Raw genomic sequence first — 14,856 nt, forward strand, 5'->3', positions numbered from 1 at the left:
TATACATGTGTACCATTGGCCACTTCAGTAACTGTGTGGTGGTTTAGCTCTTAGTTCAATTCTCAAAGTCATGGTACTGTTTAAGATCAGATCTACAAATGCACAGCTCAGAGCTGAGCCCAAGATTTCATGAATAACTTGATGCAGTTGCTTTCCTAAGCTCTTTCTACTCTGTGATGCCTCCCATGCTTTCCTGTTCTGCAAGTCTCCAGTTTACAGTCCCTTGGACTAAAAACTGGGGTTTTAAAAAATAGAAATAAAATAAAAATAAAAACTGAGGTTTTATCTACCCCTCACTGCCACAGATGTGCCCTTATTGAGGGCCAACTAGTTGGAGGAAAGAGAAGGAGGAAAACAGTGGGATTTTCCTTGCCCTCTTGGGACTACCGTCCTTCTGACTGATGAGGAAGAATGTCTTCTTTCGGAGACTCAGGCCCTTGCAGGCTCCCACTGCTGTGCCAGGGAATCTCTTCTGCTCCCTCAGACCGAACTAGAAAGCTTTTCTGGATCTCCATTGGGCCAGATTGATTACTTTTAGGGTTTCCAGCTGCCTTCAGTCCAACCAAGGGGTTCTGAAGAAAAAAATTTTTTTTCACAGATTTTCTTTTTCACATTCTGATATTTTTCTAGTAGTGCTATGCCTGCTACTGTTTACATTTCAGAATCCTCAAAGAGGTTATCCATGCATGCTGTCCTAGTGTTAGGGAAGAATTAAATGACACAGACAGGATGCATTGGGGTTACTTTCATTAACCGAGACCTAGAAATCTATAATATTATTTTTAAACTTGTTGACATGTATATGATCAGGATTTTTTGTTCTTTTTTTTTAAACTCAGAATGAATATCTTTTCAATAAAAATACTAACTGAAATGATTTACAGCAGCTCACTTGATTGATACTCAATTTGTCATTCTAGTGTGGCTCTGAACATTTAGCTCAGACTTTAGGATACCTCAGCCTACTTACTAACTTTTGACAGGAGTGTGTTTAAGACCATATGTATCTACTTTAGTAAATGGGGCAACATTAAAGGATTTTATAGGGGAAAAAAAGAAAAGAGGCTGCAACTCTTCTTTCTTTCTGACAGTCTATCACAGATGAAAATTATATTGGTCTTATAAAATTTGTTCTTTTAAAAAATATGTAATAGTAACTTCCCCAAATTATTAGCTATATGATCATTTGATGGTTTGTTCTGATATATATTCAGATATTATAGTAAACTGAACAGTTTTTAATACCAGGATAACCTTTTCCTCCCAACATTTTTGTTATCATCATCATTACCTTCATTCCTGTTAAATAAATGAGCCAAAGAAGAACCCCCTCCTCCTATATTAGTCCTCATGTTGTTTTCTTCTTCTTAGCATGGAAGGATGGAATCCTTGCACCATTAACTCAAAACCTCATTAGCACCAAATTCAAGTTTTTATACATCTATTGTTTTATTTTCTTAATTTAATTTTATGTTATGTTAGTCACCATACAGTACATCATAAGTTTTTGATGTAGTGTTCCATGATTCATTGTTTGCATGCCCAGTGCTCCCTGCAATACGTGCCCTCCTTAATACCCATCACCAGGCTAACCCATCACCCACCCCCTCCCCTCTAGAACCTTCAGTTTGTGTCTTGGAGTCCATAGTCTCTCATGGTTCATCTCCCCCTCCAATTCCTCCCCCCCACTTTTACTTCCTTCTCCTAGTGTCCTCCTGCTATTCCTTATGTTCCACAAATACGTGAAACCATATGATAATTGACTTTCTCTGCTTGACTTATTTCACGTAGCATAATCTCCTCCAGTCCCATCCATGTTGATGCAAGTGGTGGGTATTCATCCTTTCTGATGGCTGAGTAATATTCCATTGTATATTGTTTTAAATATAGCCAAATATGCATATTTTAACCATTTAGAATCCACCTGCTTTGCACACCTTGGAGAAGTGCACCCACCTTCTGCTAGCTGTAGACAAGACAAACTCTGGGCCAGTCCAAACCACTGCTGCCCTCTGGAGTTCTCCTGCTGTGCTGCTGAGTGACATCACCTAGACACAGAAGCCTCCTTCTCAAATCACCTCTCCCAGGAGTTTCCTTGCCCTCCTCCCCCTCTGAGTGGTGCCCCTTCCCACACATACTGTCTCTGGTAGGTCTCTTGCTAGGATGAATTCACCCTCTTATGCAACTGTCCAAGCACCACCTAAATAAACCCTATTGTCTCTTGCATGCCACCATGATCAGTCCTGAAATCCTCCAACTGATCACATTTCCCAACAGATTGACTTTTCCAGAATTTCTTAAAAGTGATCATTACTGGGGGTACCTGGGAGGCTCAGTCAGTTAAGCATCTGCCTTTAGCTCAGGTCATGATCTCCGGGTCCTGGGATTGAGCCCCACATCCCTGCTGTTGGGCTCCCTGCTCAGCGACGAGTCTGCTTCTCCCTCTCTCTCTTCACCCACCCCCTGTTCATTCTCTCTCTCTCTCAAATAAATAAATAATCTAAAAAAAAAAAGTGATTATTACTAACTCTCTAGGAATGTGTTCTGAAACCTTACACATTAAGATTAATTTTAAATATATACTATGGCTTTGCTTTTAAATTACTTTTCTTGACAGCATTATAAGACTTCTCTTTAAAGGCAAATTTGAGGGCACCTGGGTGGCTCAGTTGGTTAAGCGACTGCCTTCGGCTCAGGTCATGATCCCGGAGTCCCGGGATCGAGTCCCACATCGGGCTCCCTGCTCGGCAGGGAGTCTGCTCCTCCCTCTGACCCTCTTCCCTCTCGTGCTCTCTATCTCTCATTCTCTCTCTCTCAAATAAATAAATAAAATCTTTAAAAAAAAAATAAAGGCAAATTTGAATTACCAAATTGTGTTCTATCTCATTTTGTACCTCAGGTGATGTCAAAAGTTTTTGCCTTAGAACTCTTCATATTTGTAAAATTATCGGGGATTCCTCAAGGTTTTGCTTATGTGGGCTCTGCCTATTTTATATATCATATGTACATCATATTAGGCATTGAAATGAGAAGTTTTAAAAATATTCTATTAATTCATTTAAATTTTAAAATGTTAATTTGTTAATTGTCAAAAATAATAAGTATGCTAATCCAAGTATCATATTAAAGAAAATGACATTTTGAAAAATATAGTAAAACAGTGGCTTTTTACATTAAAAATTATTATTGCAGTATAGTTGACAGACAATGGCACATTTGTTTCAGATGTACACCTTAGTGATTCGATAATTCTATACATTATTCAGTGCTTCCCATGATAAGTGTAGTTCACCATCTGTCACCATACAACATGCTTACAATATTAGTGTCTATTTTCCCTGCTGTACTTTTTATATCTGTGACTTAATTTTTTTTATAACTAGAAGATTGTACCTCTTAATCCCCTTCACCTGTTTTATCCAGCTCCCCACCCACATCCCCTCTGGCAATGACTAGTTTGTTCTCTGTATTTAAGAGTCTAGTTTCTTATTTGTTTATTTCTTTGTTTATTTGTTTTTGTTTTTTTAATATATTTTATATATGAGTGAAATTATATAGCATGTGTCTTCTCAGTCTATTTCACTTAGCATAATACCCTCAAGGTCGATCCATGTTGTCACAGATGTAAAGATTTCATTCTTTTTTAATGGCTGAGTAATAGTCCCTTGTGTGTATGTGTGTGTGTGTGTGTGTGTGTGTGTGTGTGTGTGTGTGTGTACCACTCTTCTTTATCCATTCATCTATCGATGGACACTTGGGTTGTTTCTATATCTTGGCTATTATAAATAATGCTGCAATAAACAGAGGGATGCATATATCTTTTTGAATTGGCATTTTCATTTTCTTTGAGTAAATACTCAGTATTGAAATTACTGGATTATATAGTATTTCTATTTTGAATTTTTTACATTAACTCCATACTGTTTTCCATAGTGGATGCACCAATTTACAATCTGACCAACAGTACTTGAGGGTTCCTTTTTTTCTATATCTTCACCAACACTTGTTATTTCTTGTCTTTTTGACACTAGACATTACGACTGGTGTGAAATGATATATTGTTGTGGTTTTGATGTGCATTATGGTTTTGATTTCCCCGATGAGTAGTGATGTTCAGCATCTTTTCATGTGTCTGTTGGCCATCTGTATGTCTTCTTTAGAAAAATGTCAATTCAGGTTCTCTGTCCATTTTTAAATCAGATCATTAGGATTTTTAGTGTTGAGTTGTATAAGTTCTTCATATATTTTGGATATTAACCCCTTATTGGATATATCATTTACAAATATATGAATATGTCTCCTCAGGCAGGGAAAACAAAAATAAAAATAAACTATTGGGACTATGATGAAATAAAAAGCTTTTTTGCATGACAAAGGAAACAATCAACAAAAAAAAGCAAACTTTTGTTTTGTTTTGCTTTTTACATTTTTGCAAGTTTCTCTAGTGTGTACTGTAACAGAAGACAGGGAGATTCTCATACCTGTGGCTGCATTCAATCTTCTGTGATATATTTTTAAACCTGAGAAAAGGACTCTTTTAGACAAGGAGATTATTGAACTCTTCCTCCATTAGCACAGTCCAGTAACTGGGATTGTGAAAATTGTGAGAATTTTGCAGGAGAAATTCAAATTCACACAGATATGTGGTTGGTAAATGGAAGGCATCATCAGACCTCCTGAATGGGTTTCTGGGGTTCTTGAAACATACTTTGAGTACTATAGAATATTATTAATCGTAGAATGTACTCCAAAAAGCATAAAAATTGACATGCTTAATTGTCTAAGACATGTCAACATGTCTAAGACTTTCAGAATTTTTTTTTTTATTTTGCCCTGAGTTATCCTGTATTATTAACTTTAGTCTTTTATTTAGTTATCTCCTCTTACTGTGAAAACAAGAAGAAAATCAAAGTAGTGCTTTCCATTCTTCCAACTTCAATTTTTCACTTGGATGTTCTTTAGTAAGGGTTATAATGCTTATAGATATCCAGCTATGAATTAACTTTAGGAAATTATCTGAAAATTATTTACTTCAGCTTTTATTGTTTTACTTTCTTATTTGTTCATTATATATTTTTTTCTGGTTATAAAAATCCACAGATGGAGTTGAAAATTGTGTAATGACTACTGAAAGCAATTTGATTTAGTCCTTTTCAATCAAAATTATATATGCATTTACTCTTTGACATATCAATTTTACTTCTAGATAATTAACTGGAGCATTGATTGCACTAGATAAAAATTGTAATACATAAATATTTGGATATTCTCAGGTGACATACACATGCCCAGTAGTTTATCCACATGGTAGAAGAGTGTGTAATTTGAACAGGAGTGAGAAAGTTCTCTGCATAGTAACATGAATATATCCCTTACATGTATTATTAGTTTGAGAAAAGAAGCACAGTACAGAAAAGGGTATATTTTGTAAAAAGAAGGAAACATAAAAAAAGTGTGTTAATATTTGCATGAAATTGCAGGTAATTAATTAAGTGGTTAAGGAGGAAAGGGGTAAGGTACTGTTGGGAAGGGAAGGTCAAGAATTTTAAACAAAATGTATTCCACTTTCTGTCTGTATAATTTTGACTTCTCTAAATACATAGTAAGCGGAATCATAGACTATTTGTCTCTCTGTGACTGGTTTATTTTACTTAGTATAGCATCCTCAAGGTTCATCCATGTGTAATATATGTCAGAATTAAATTTTTAAAGCTGAATAATATTCCATTTTGTTCCTGTATGACAGTTTGCTTATCCTTTAATGCATTGATGGACATTCGGTTGCTTTCACTTGTAAAATACTGTGAATAATGCTGCTATGAATATGAACATGGCTGTACGAATTCCTCTTTGAGACCTTACTTGCAATTCACCTTCCATGTCTTTCCCTGGAAGCTTCAAACCTTCAGTAGACTCCAGAGATCCAAGATAGTTAGATTAGACAGATTCTGCAATTGCTGCCCAAGTGGGGAGACAGATGCCTGGTGCTTACTATTTTACCATCTTTTTCAAATCCTCCCTAATGCTAATTTCTAAATGTCACACAGCCTTAAGAGTGAAAACAAGGAAAAGTAAATAAGAAAGGACCATGAGCCTTAATTTTAGTAGTCTTCTGCCAGATAAAGGATATACATGTGAATTTATTTGATGATATATATTTTGGCCAGATCTGATTAATCAATGAGTTATGAAAGAGTAGCTTTCCTGACAGTGGTGGTGATTGGGAGTGGGGAGGTTGTTATCCTCATCCTGAATAAATCTGGGGGATTATTGGTGGTGGTCAATTTGAACCACATGAGTATTCCGTAGTTAATACTATGTTCTTCATCTTCTGAGAAATATTTAAGGGGTAGTGTGTGGAGGAATACTGCAAGACACAAAAGACATGTGGGATTGCTGGATGCTATTGCTGATGAAAGGGAATTAAGCTGTCAAATTAGTGGCATCTTTGGTGCCTGAGCAGCCAATGCTATTGTTGATGAAAGGGAATTGGGATCTTTGGTGCCTGAGCGGTCAATGAGGGAAATTATAACATGAAGTTGGACCAAAATCTCCATTTAAGTCTGAGTTCTGGAGCTACCTCCCTCCACATTCTCATGTTTCTTAAAGCCAAAGAATGAGAACTGAAACTTACCAGAAAATATTGACTACTTAATATATATAGAATATAAGTCTTTGTAAAGTTATTAAAACTAGATATTTCAGATACAGTCAAATTAAAAAAGTATTTTTAAGAAGTTAAATTAGAGTAGAAAAATATACTAGATATGGGTCTTATGAGATAGCAAGAAATTTGGATGAAATATAATTGTAATCCCTTTTAAAATTATTTAGTCCAGGGGCACCTGGGTGGCTCAGTTTGTTAAGAGACTGCCTTTAGCTCAGGTCATGATCCCGCTGATCAGGCTCCCTGCTCTTCCCGGAGCTTGCTTCTCCCTCTCCCTCTGCCTGCCACTCCCCCTGCTTGTGCTCTCTCTCTCTCTCTCTCTCTGTCAAATAAATAAGTAAAATCTTTTACAAAATTTATTTAATCCAAATCAATAACAGATTCAAAACCAGTGAGGCAATACACATAAAAATGCTATAGTCTTAACGATGCCTAAAAAATTCCCTGAATATCTTGGCATCAGAACTAGTGAACATCTCTGCAGGTTTTGAATGCTATTATTCTTCAGAATAGTTCTGGAATTACTCTTAAAAGTACCATATAAATATGCAATAGTAATATTGTTCGACAAATCCACACTGTAAGTAAGAATGCACATTTCATGAGCAGAGTCATTGTATCATAAAATGTATCATAAAATATCATTAAGATTTGTCAATTCTTACAGGTCATCCAGCATATGCAGTTTACACTATAGAAAAGAAAATCATGATAAAGAATAAATAATTTCTTTCAGTTAGTAAAAATAATTGGACAAGAACTGGAGCATGTGATTCTCCATTTTGAAGTTTTTCTATTTACACAAATACTTTACTATAGATAGAATTTCTATTGAAGAGTTCATTTGCATTCTAATTATCTAATGGGTTAAAAATATTTATTGTTGTAATAAAAAATAGTAATTGTGCTATTGCAACTATGTTTATTATAACAAAATGAAAAGCATTACATTTTGATTAAAGTGTTCTTTTCTGTAATTACAAAAGAACTAAAACAAGATACAGAAAGTCAAATTTCAGTGTACTTAAAATGCAGAGTTAATGTCTGAAAACAGTCCATCCTATTGTAATACTTGTAATTATTATGTTACTTTAGAGACAGCATGTCAGATCATGTCCCTTGTATCTAAATTCATAAAGGCAGAAACTTGATTTATTGTGCTTAATTGCTAAGATACATATCAGTTCCTACCCCTACCATCAATGGCAAAAATATAGCATCACTGCTGATCTGAATGCTATTGTAAAGATATTTAATTATTATCAAACTTCTAAATGCCTGTCTGGTCATGTTGTTTAGGATATATAAAAAACAATTCTATTAATATAATTAATTTTAGGAATATTATTTTGTCGGATTCAATTGAAAATCATAAAAGTGCGCATTAAATAAAAATTTATGCTGTACTTTGAAATTTGGCATCTGTTATGGATGCTATTGATTTGTTTATTGCAAACAGTACATTTTAGTAACAGTTTCAACATGTCCAAAATGTGCAGCATATACAGTTTTTGCAATGTAATTAGTTAGAAACTGGGGAAGTTTAATTTTAAAATTGAATTGTTCATGAAAATCTATTTCATACTCTCTATGGCTTGAGCATTTTCTCTTCATAAAATGTTCTATAGTTGTGTGAAGAAATTAAGTGCAGTTAATCAGAAAGAACATTATAGTTTGACACCTAATTTGAAAGCCCTGTCTTGAAGCAGTGAATGATTGCTTATAGAATTACATATACCGATGAGGACCCAAATAGGAAATCCATTTATGCTCCAAGTAGATCTCAGTGTTGATGTCAGTCAGGGTGGTATTGTCTGTCTTTTTGTGAAAAGTATTTCATAAAAGTATATATATAAAAGTATATATAAAAGTATATGATCCAAGAGCTTTTCTTGGATTCTTATATATAAAATAAAGTACATATAAAAGTATATATATATATATATATATATATAAATTTGTTAAATGTCTCATTTCTCATTTAGTTTGATAGGTTAAAATAATAAAATAACATTAGCATGAATTATTTAATTATTGTACATTGGAAGGGAGATCAGTGGTCTTAAAGTCATCTTACAGTGCAACCAAGTCAGTCCTGTCGATGTAGTACAGAGGTAAGAGAACAAGTTCTAAAGCTTAGCATTTTAACAAAAACAACAACAAAAAAGTAGTTGTAAGAAAGTCCCAATGGTGTTGATGAAATGTTTTTCATCTCTATTTCATCCATGTTCATCTCTTTTTTCAGTGCCACCAGTGATCACAATGCCTCAGAAATCCTTTAATGCCACAGCAGAGAGAGGAGAAGAGATGACATTATCCTGCAGGGCCGCTGGCTCTCCTGAGCCCTCCATCTCCTGGTACAGGTAGGTTACGCATGCACGTCCTTCTGGCTTGTGTCCAGAATCAATCTCATGGAAAAAGATTTCTGATCTTATTTTATCAGACTAAAAGCACTCTTTTGAATTTTATTAAAAGGTTATGGTGGTTTTGTTTTCAGTTAAATTGGTTAGATTAAATTGTTAAAGAGATTAACAGAGTGATTTAATCCAAGTCAAAGGCTACACTCATGGTGCTGGTTTTTCTTTGTATGAGGCATGTTTCTGGCCAAAATGGGCCCAGAAGCCCAATGACTAATTCAACCACATTAATGTTACTGCTAGAAAGTATCTAGAAATACGAATGCTGGTATTAATGGTTCCACCATCATATGTATCTAAAAACCATTTTATTGGAATGTAATTGTATATCTTAATTATGTACCATTTTATTCAGGAAAACTAATTATGTACAGTTAAATTTCCATAAATATAATGTCATTTTTAAAAAGCTTACTTCATCAAATGAATAAACTCTCTATTCTCAATCTGTTCTTTGACAGTTTACTTTTATATATTTCTAAGGAAATTTTCAATGTTATGTGATTTCTATTAACCATCAAACAGATATCAACGTATTTCATTCTTTTATGTTAGGGCTGTAACTGTTAAAAAGGAGACAATGAAACTTCACAAATGGACAATCTTAAAAATAATCTTAGTTATTAATTCAGGTTACCACTCAAGCATAGCTATGGATATTCATAGAATCTCTTCACTTTGTAAACAGTGTAAGAATAATCACAAGAAAACAATTAGTAGAAATATATTAACATTGGCAAAAAGTAGCCATAGTGAGGATTAGGTTTCTTCAAAAAAACAATTTTAAGAAGAATAATTGCAATCCAATTCCCTTTTTTTCTATTTCTTCCTGAGCACTTACTGATATTCTGCATGTTTCAAACCTTTGTCCATTTTAATACAGCAGGTAGCAATAAACAAGATATTTCTTCAAATAAGGTAAATAGATGTTCTTTGCAAACATTAATTCCTTTGTGACATACTGTTGGTATTTTCTAAAGGATTACACATCAAACATTAACATATTCACCCCAGATATGATCCTGTTATCTCAGAGACTTCTGGTTTCTGGTGTGTATCGTTAAGAGTCAATATTACATCTAATTGCAGCACAGAAAAGCTCTTGGATCATTCATTACAATGAACAAATATTGTTCTAGAATCTCATTCTCATCATTTTATCTTTCCAGAGAGACTTCCTTCTGTTTAGATTTCTGTCTTAAAGTTCAACATTTGTTCAAAATTCTTATATTTAAGTGGAAACATAAATATCATACAGGCTAGAATAAATCAAATGCAGAGGTTAACATAGTAGGTCATGCAAATCTATAATTTTGTAATCATTATATCTTCATATGGCATTTGTTTCATCCCTTTAATGGTGTAAATAATAATTGTTCTTATTCTCTGGATATTTAATATACAGTCAGAGAATGGGAGTATATGATAGTGATACCGACAAAGCTAAAATTAGTATTAGAGGGAAGTTTTTATTTTGACATATTTATATGTAGATACAAGCATGTTATCCTTGCTGAAAGAAAAAAAAATCCTGTAATCATTAGGTAGTATAGGGCAGCAGTCCAAGGAGAAAGACTACCTGTTACACAGAGATGATATTTCCAAGGGATATGAGTGAAGCCAATAAAGAAAACGGTTGAGGACCAAACAGTGGGGAAAAATAAGTTTTCACAAAGAGAATCAGGAGCACTTGGTGACATGGAAGCTAAAGTGGGAATAAAAGTCGCTACTCTAGAATATCTCTACCTTCATTCCATTCAAATGCTTCTTCTACATCTTTTGAGAATATTATATGGATTTTTATCGTTAGCCCACTAATCAGTGAATTCCATTGATTTTCAAATGTTAAAACAGTTTCACATTCCTTGAATTGAACCCACTTGATTATCCTATATTGCCCTTTTTATATATTGCTGGAGTCACTATGCTAATAATTTATGAAAATTTTTGCATTCACGGTTATGAGAGATACTGTCTTTTTGTGTTTTTATTCTTGAATTGTTTGGGGTCAGAGCAATACTGACCTCATAGAATGAGTTAGGGAAGTGTTTCCTCTTTTGTTTTCCGGTAGAGTATATATATATAATGCCTATTATTTTTTACTTAACTATTTGGAAAAATTTCCAGTGAAACAGTCTGTGCTAGGACTTTTCTTATGTAAAGGTTTAACTACAAATTCAAGTTCTTTCATAGATCTAGGTCTATTCCAGTAATATCTTTGTCTTTAGGGATCTCTGGTGATATATATCTTTCCAGCAATTTGTTCATTTCATTTCAGTTTTTTTACTAACATAAAGTCACTTACAGTATTCTCTTATTTTACTCATGATTTGTGCATTGTCTATATTGGTCTTCCCTCTCTCATCCTGATAACCTGGTAACTGGTTATTTGTTCTCTCTCTTTTTCATCCTGATCAGTCTAGATATAGGTTTATGAAAAGAATGATCTTTTCAATGATCAGCTTTTGATTTCAGTTATTTTCTATTTTGTTTTTCTATTTTCTAGTTCATTGATCTCTGCTCTTATTTTCATTATTGTCTTCCTTTTGTTTACTTTGTGCTTAATATTCTTTTTTAGTGGCTTAAAGTGGATACTTATGGCATTGATTTCAAGTATTTATACTTTCCTAATATAAGCATACATTTTTCCCTTTAAATAATACTTTAATTGCACCTTATTAATTGTAATATGCCATTATTGTCTAGTTCAATTATATTTTTTAAAGATTTTATTTATTAGAGAGAGAATGTGAGTGTGAGTTGGGGGAGGGGAAGAGTGAGAGGGAGAAGCAGGCTCCCCGCTGAGTGCAGAGGACCCTTAGATCATGACCTGAGCTGAAGGAAGACACTTAACTTCACTGAGCCACCCAGGTGCCCCTTTATCAAATATTTTTATTTTTTTCTTGCAATGTTATTTTGTTTGTTTCAAGTTTTATTTAAATTCCAGTTAGTGAACATATGGTGTAATATTAGTTTCAGGTGTAGAATTTTAGAGATTCATCACTCACATATAATACACAGTGCTCATGGCAAGTGCCCTCCTTAATCCCCATCACCCATTTAACCCATCCCCCCTCACTGCCCCTCCAGCAACCCCCAGTTTATTCTCTATTAACAGTTAAGATTCTGTTTTATGGTTTGCCTCTCTCTCTTCCCCCCCCCATGTTCATCTGTTTTGTGTCTTAAATTCCACATATGAGTGAAATCATATGGTATTTTTCTTTCTCTGACTGACTTATTTCACTTAGCACAGTACACTCTAACTCTGTCCACATCATTGAAAAATGCAAGATTTCATTGTTTTTGATGGCTGAGTAAAATTCCGTTATACACACACACACACACACACACACACACCACAATTTCTTTATCCATTCATCAGTTGATGGACATTTGGGCTCTTTCCATAATTTGGCTATTGTTGATAGTGCTGCTATAAACATCAGGGTACATGTGTCCCTTCAAATCAGTTCTTGTAATGTTATTTTTGACATTGGTTATTTAGGAAGTTGCTGATTTGTTTCCAAATATGTGGGTATATTTCATATGTATTTCTGCTCCTAGTTTCTAACTAAATTCCTTAATTGTCAAAAACATACCTTGTATGATATCAATTTATTTAAATTTATGATCTATATTTTTAAATATTCTGTTACATACAGAACATTTATATATAAACATAATATCTATATTCATTGTATGGAGTAGTCTCTAAATATCAAATAGGTCAGCAAGTTGATTCATATTAACGTCTTATACACCCTTACTGATTTGACAACTATTGTCTATTTCTGTGCTCAGTTCTCTCTGTTTTGTTCTATGTCTTTTAAAGCTCTGTTACATGTACAAACATTTATCAGCATCAGATCAGTATTACCAAAATCATTAAAGAACTTTGTTTAGGAATAAAATGATACGAGATAGAACTTCGGGTCCTTTTATCTCTGTTTTCAATTTTTCATGTCTTTAAGTTCACAAATTATATTGATATATTTTCAAGTTCATTGATTTTTTTCTTTTGCAATGTTTAATCTGCCTTCAAATCTACCAGAGTATTTTTCATCACTCTATTTTTTTCTCTCTTTAAGTTTGATGGAGTATTTTGTTTTTGAGGTAAAATTGGTATATAACATTATTAGTTTCAGGTATATATCATAATAATTTGATTTTTGTATACATTACAAAGTGATCACCACAATAAGTCTAATTACCATCTGTCACCATACAATGTTTTCCCTTCACCGATTTCACCCACCCCCTAACTGCCTTCCCCTTTGACATCCACCAGTCCATTCTCTGTATCCATGAGATTGTTGTGTTTGTTCATTTCTTTTGTTTTTTAGGTTCCATGTGTAAGTAAAATCATATGGTATTTATCTTTCTCTGTCTGACTTATATCACTTAGCATAATACTTTTAAGGTCGATTCGTGTTGTCACAAATGGCAGATCTCCTTTTTTTCCTATGGGATTTTTCCAGTTTTCTTCTTGTAATTGATTTCTAGTTTCATATCATTGTGGTCAGAAAAGATGCTTGGTATGATTTCAGTCTTCTTAAATGTACTGAGACTTGTTTGTGGCCTAATGCCATTTATCCTGGAGAATATTCCATGTACACTTGAGAAGAATGTGTATTCTGCTTCTTTTCGGAGGACTGTTCTGTATATATATCTATTACGTCCATCTGGTCTAATGTGTTGTGTAAGGCCAGTGTTTCCTTATTGATTTTCTGTCTGGATGATAGATCTACTGGTATAAATGAGGTATTAAAATTCTCTACTACTGTTGTATTGCTGTCAATTTATACCTTCAGGTTTGTTAATACGTGCTATATATATTTCGGTGGTCCTATTTCTGTCCCTTCACTTTAAATCTCTGTGTGCCCTTAGATCTGAAGTGGGTGTCTTATAGGCAACATATCAATAGGTCTTGTTTTATCCATTCAGCCACTGTAGGTCTTTTGATTGGAGAATTTAGTCCATTTGCATTTAAAGTAATTATTGATAGGTAGGTACTTAGTGCCATTCTGTTCATTGTTTTCTGGATGGTTTATAGTTCCTCTTTGTTCCTTTCTTGCTGTCTTCCCTTGTGGTTTGATACCTTTTTTAGTGTTATGTTTCGATTCCTCTCCCATTATCTTTTGTGTATCTACTATACAGGTTTTTGCTTTGTGGGGCACACATACAACAGACTGCATATATAGCAGTTTAAGTTGAGAGCAATGTAAGTTTTGAATACATATTAAGGACTCTAGATTTTTTCTCCCCCACCCCCTAAAAGCCCAGGTTTTATGTTTCTGATGTTATATGATACATCTTTTTATTTTGTGTATACCTTAACAAATTATTGTAGTTACAGTTGGTTTTACTACCTTTGTCTTTTAAATTTCATTGTAAGTTTTTAAGTGTTAATCCACTATCTTTAATATATTTGCCTTTTCCAATCAGATTTTTACTTTCATATGTTTTTTTGTTATTAGCTAGTACCTTTTGTTTTTAGCTTGAGGAAGTACCTCTAACATTTCTTGCAAGGCTGGTCTAGTGATGTGAAGTCCATTAGCTTTTTGCTTATCTGGAAAACTCTGTCTCTCCTTTATTCTGAATGATAGCCTTGTTGGGTAGAATATTCTTGTTTGGAAGTTTTCCTTTTAGCACTTTGAATATATCATGCCATTCTCTTGTGGCTTGCAGAGTTTATGCTGAAGAATCAGCTAATAGCCTTATGGGGTTTCTTCATATGTAACAAGTTGTTCTCTAGCTGCCTTTAAGATTTTC

The 14,856-nt window shown here is 33.9% G+C and overlaps 1 protein-coding gene across 2 annotated transcripts in view; it reads left to right on the top strand.

Annotated features, from left to right (window-relative positions):
- The window catches only part of NCAM2 (neural cell adhesion molecule 2), a 521,997-nt gene that overhangs the window by 330,141 nt on the left and 177,000 nt on the right, over positions 1 to 14,856 (top strand). For both annotated transcript variants that reach the window (XM_027584956.2, XM_027584957.2), the window contains exon 6: positions 8,913 to 9,030. In XM_027584956.2, coding sequence (XP_027440757.2) covers positions 8,913 to 9,030 — 118 coding nt within the window. The remainder of the gene's footprint in view (positions 1 to 8,912; positions 9,031 to 14,856) is intronic.

This window comes from Zalophus californianus, chromosome 1 (genome assembly GCF_009762305.2).
Source record: "Zalophus californianus isolate mZalCal1 chromosome 1, mZalCal1.pri.v2, whole genome shotgun sequence".
Lineage (NCBI taxonomy): Eukaryota > Metazoa > Chordata > Mammalia > Carnivora > Otariidae > Zalophus > Zalophus californianus.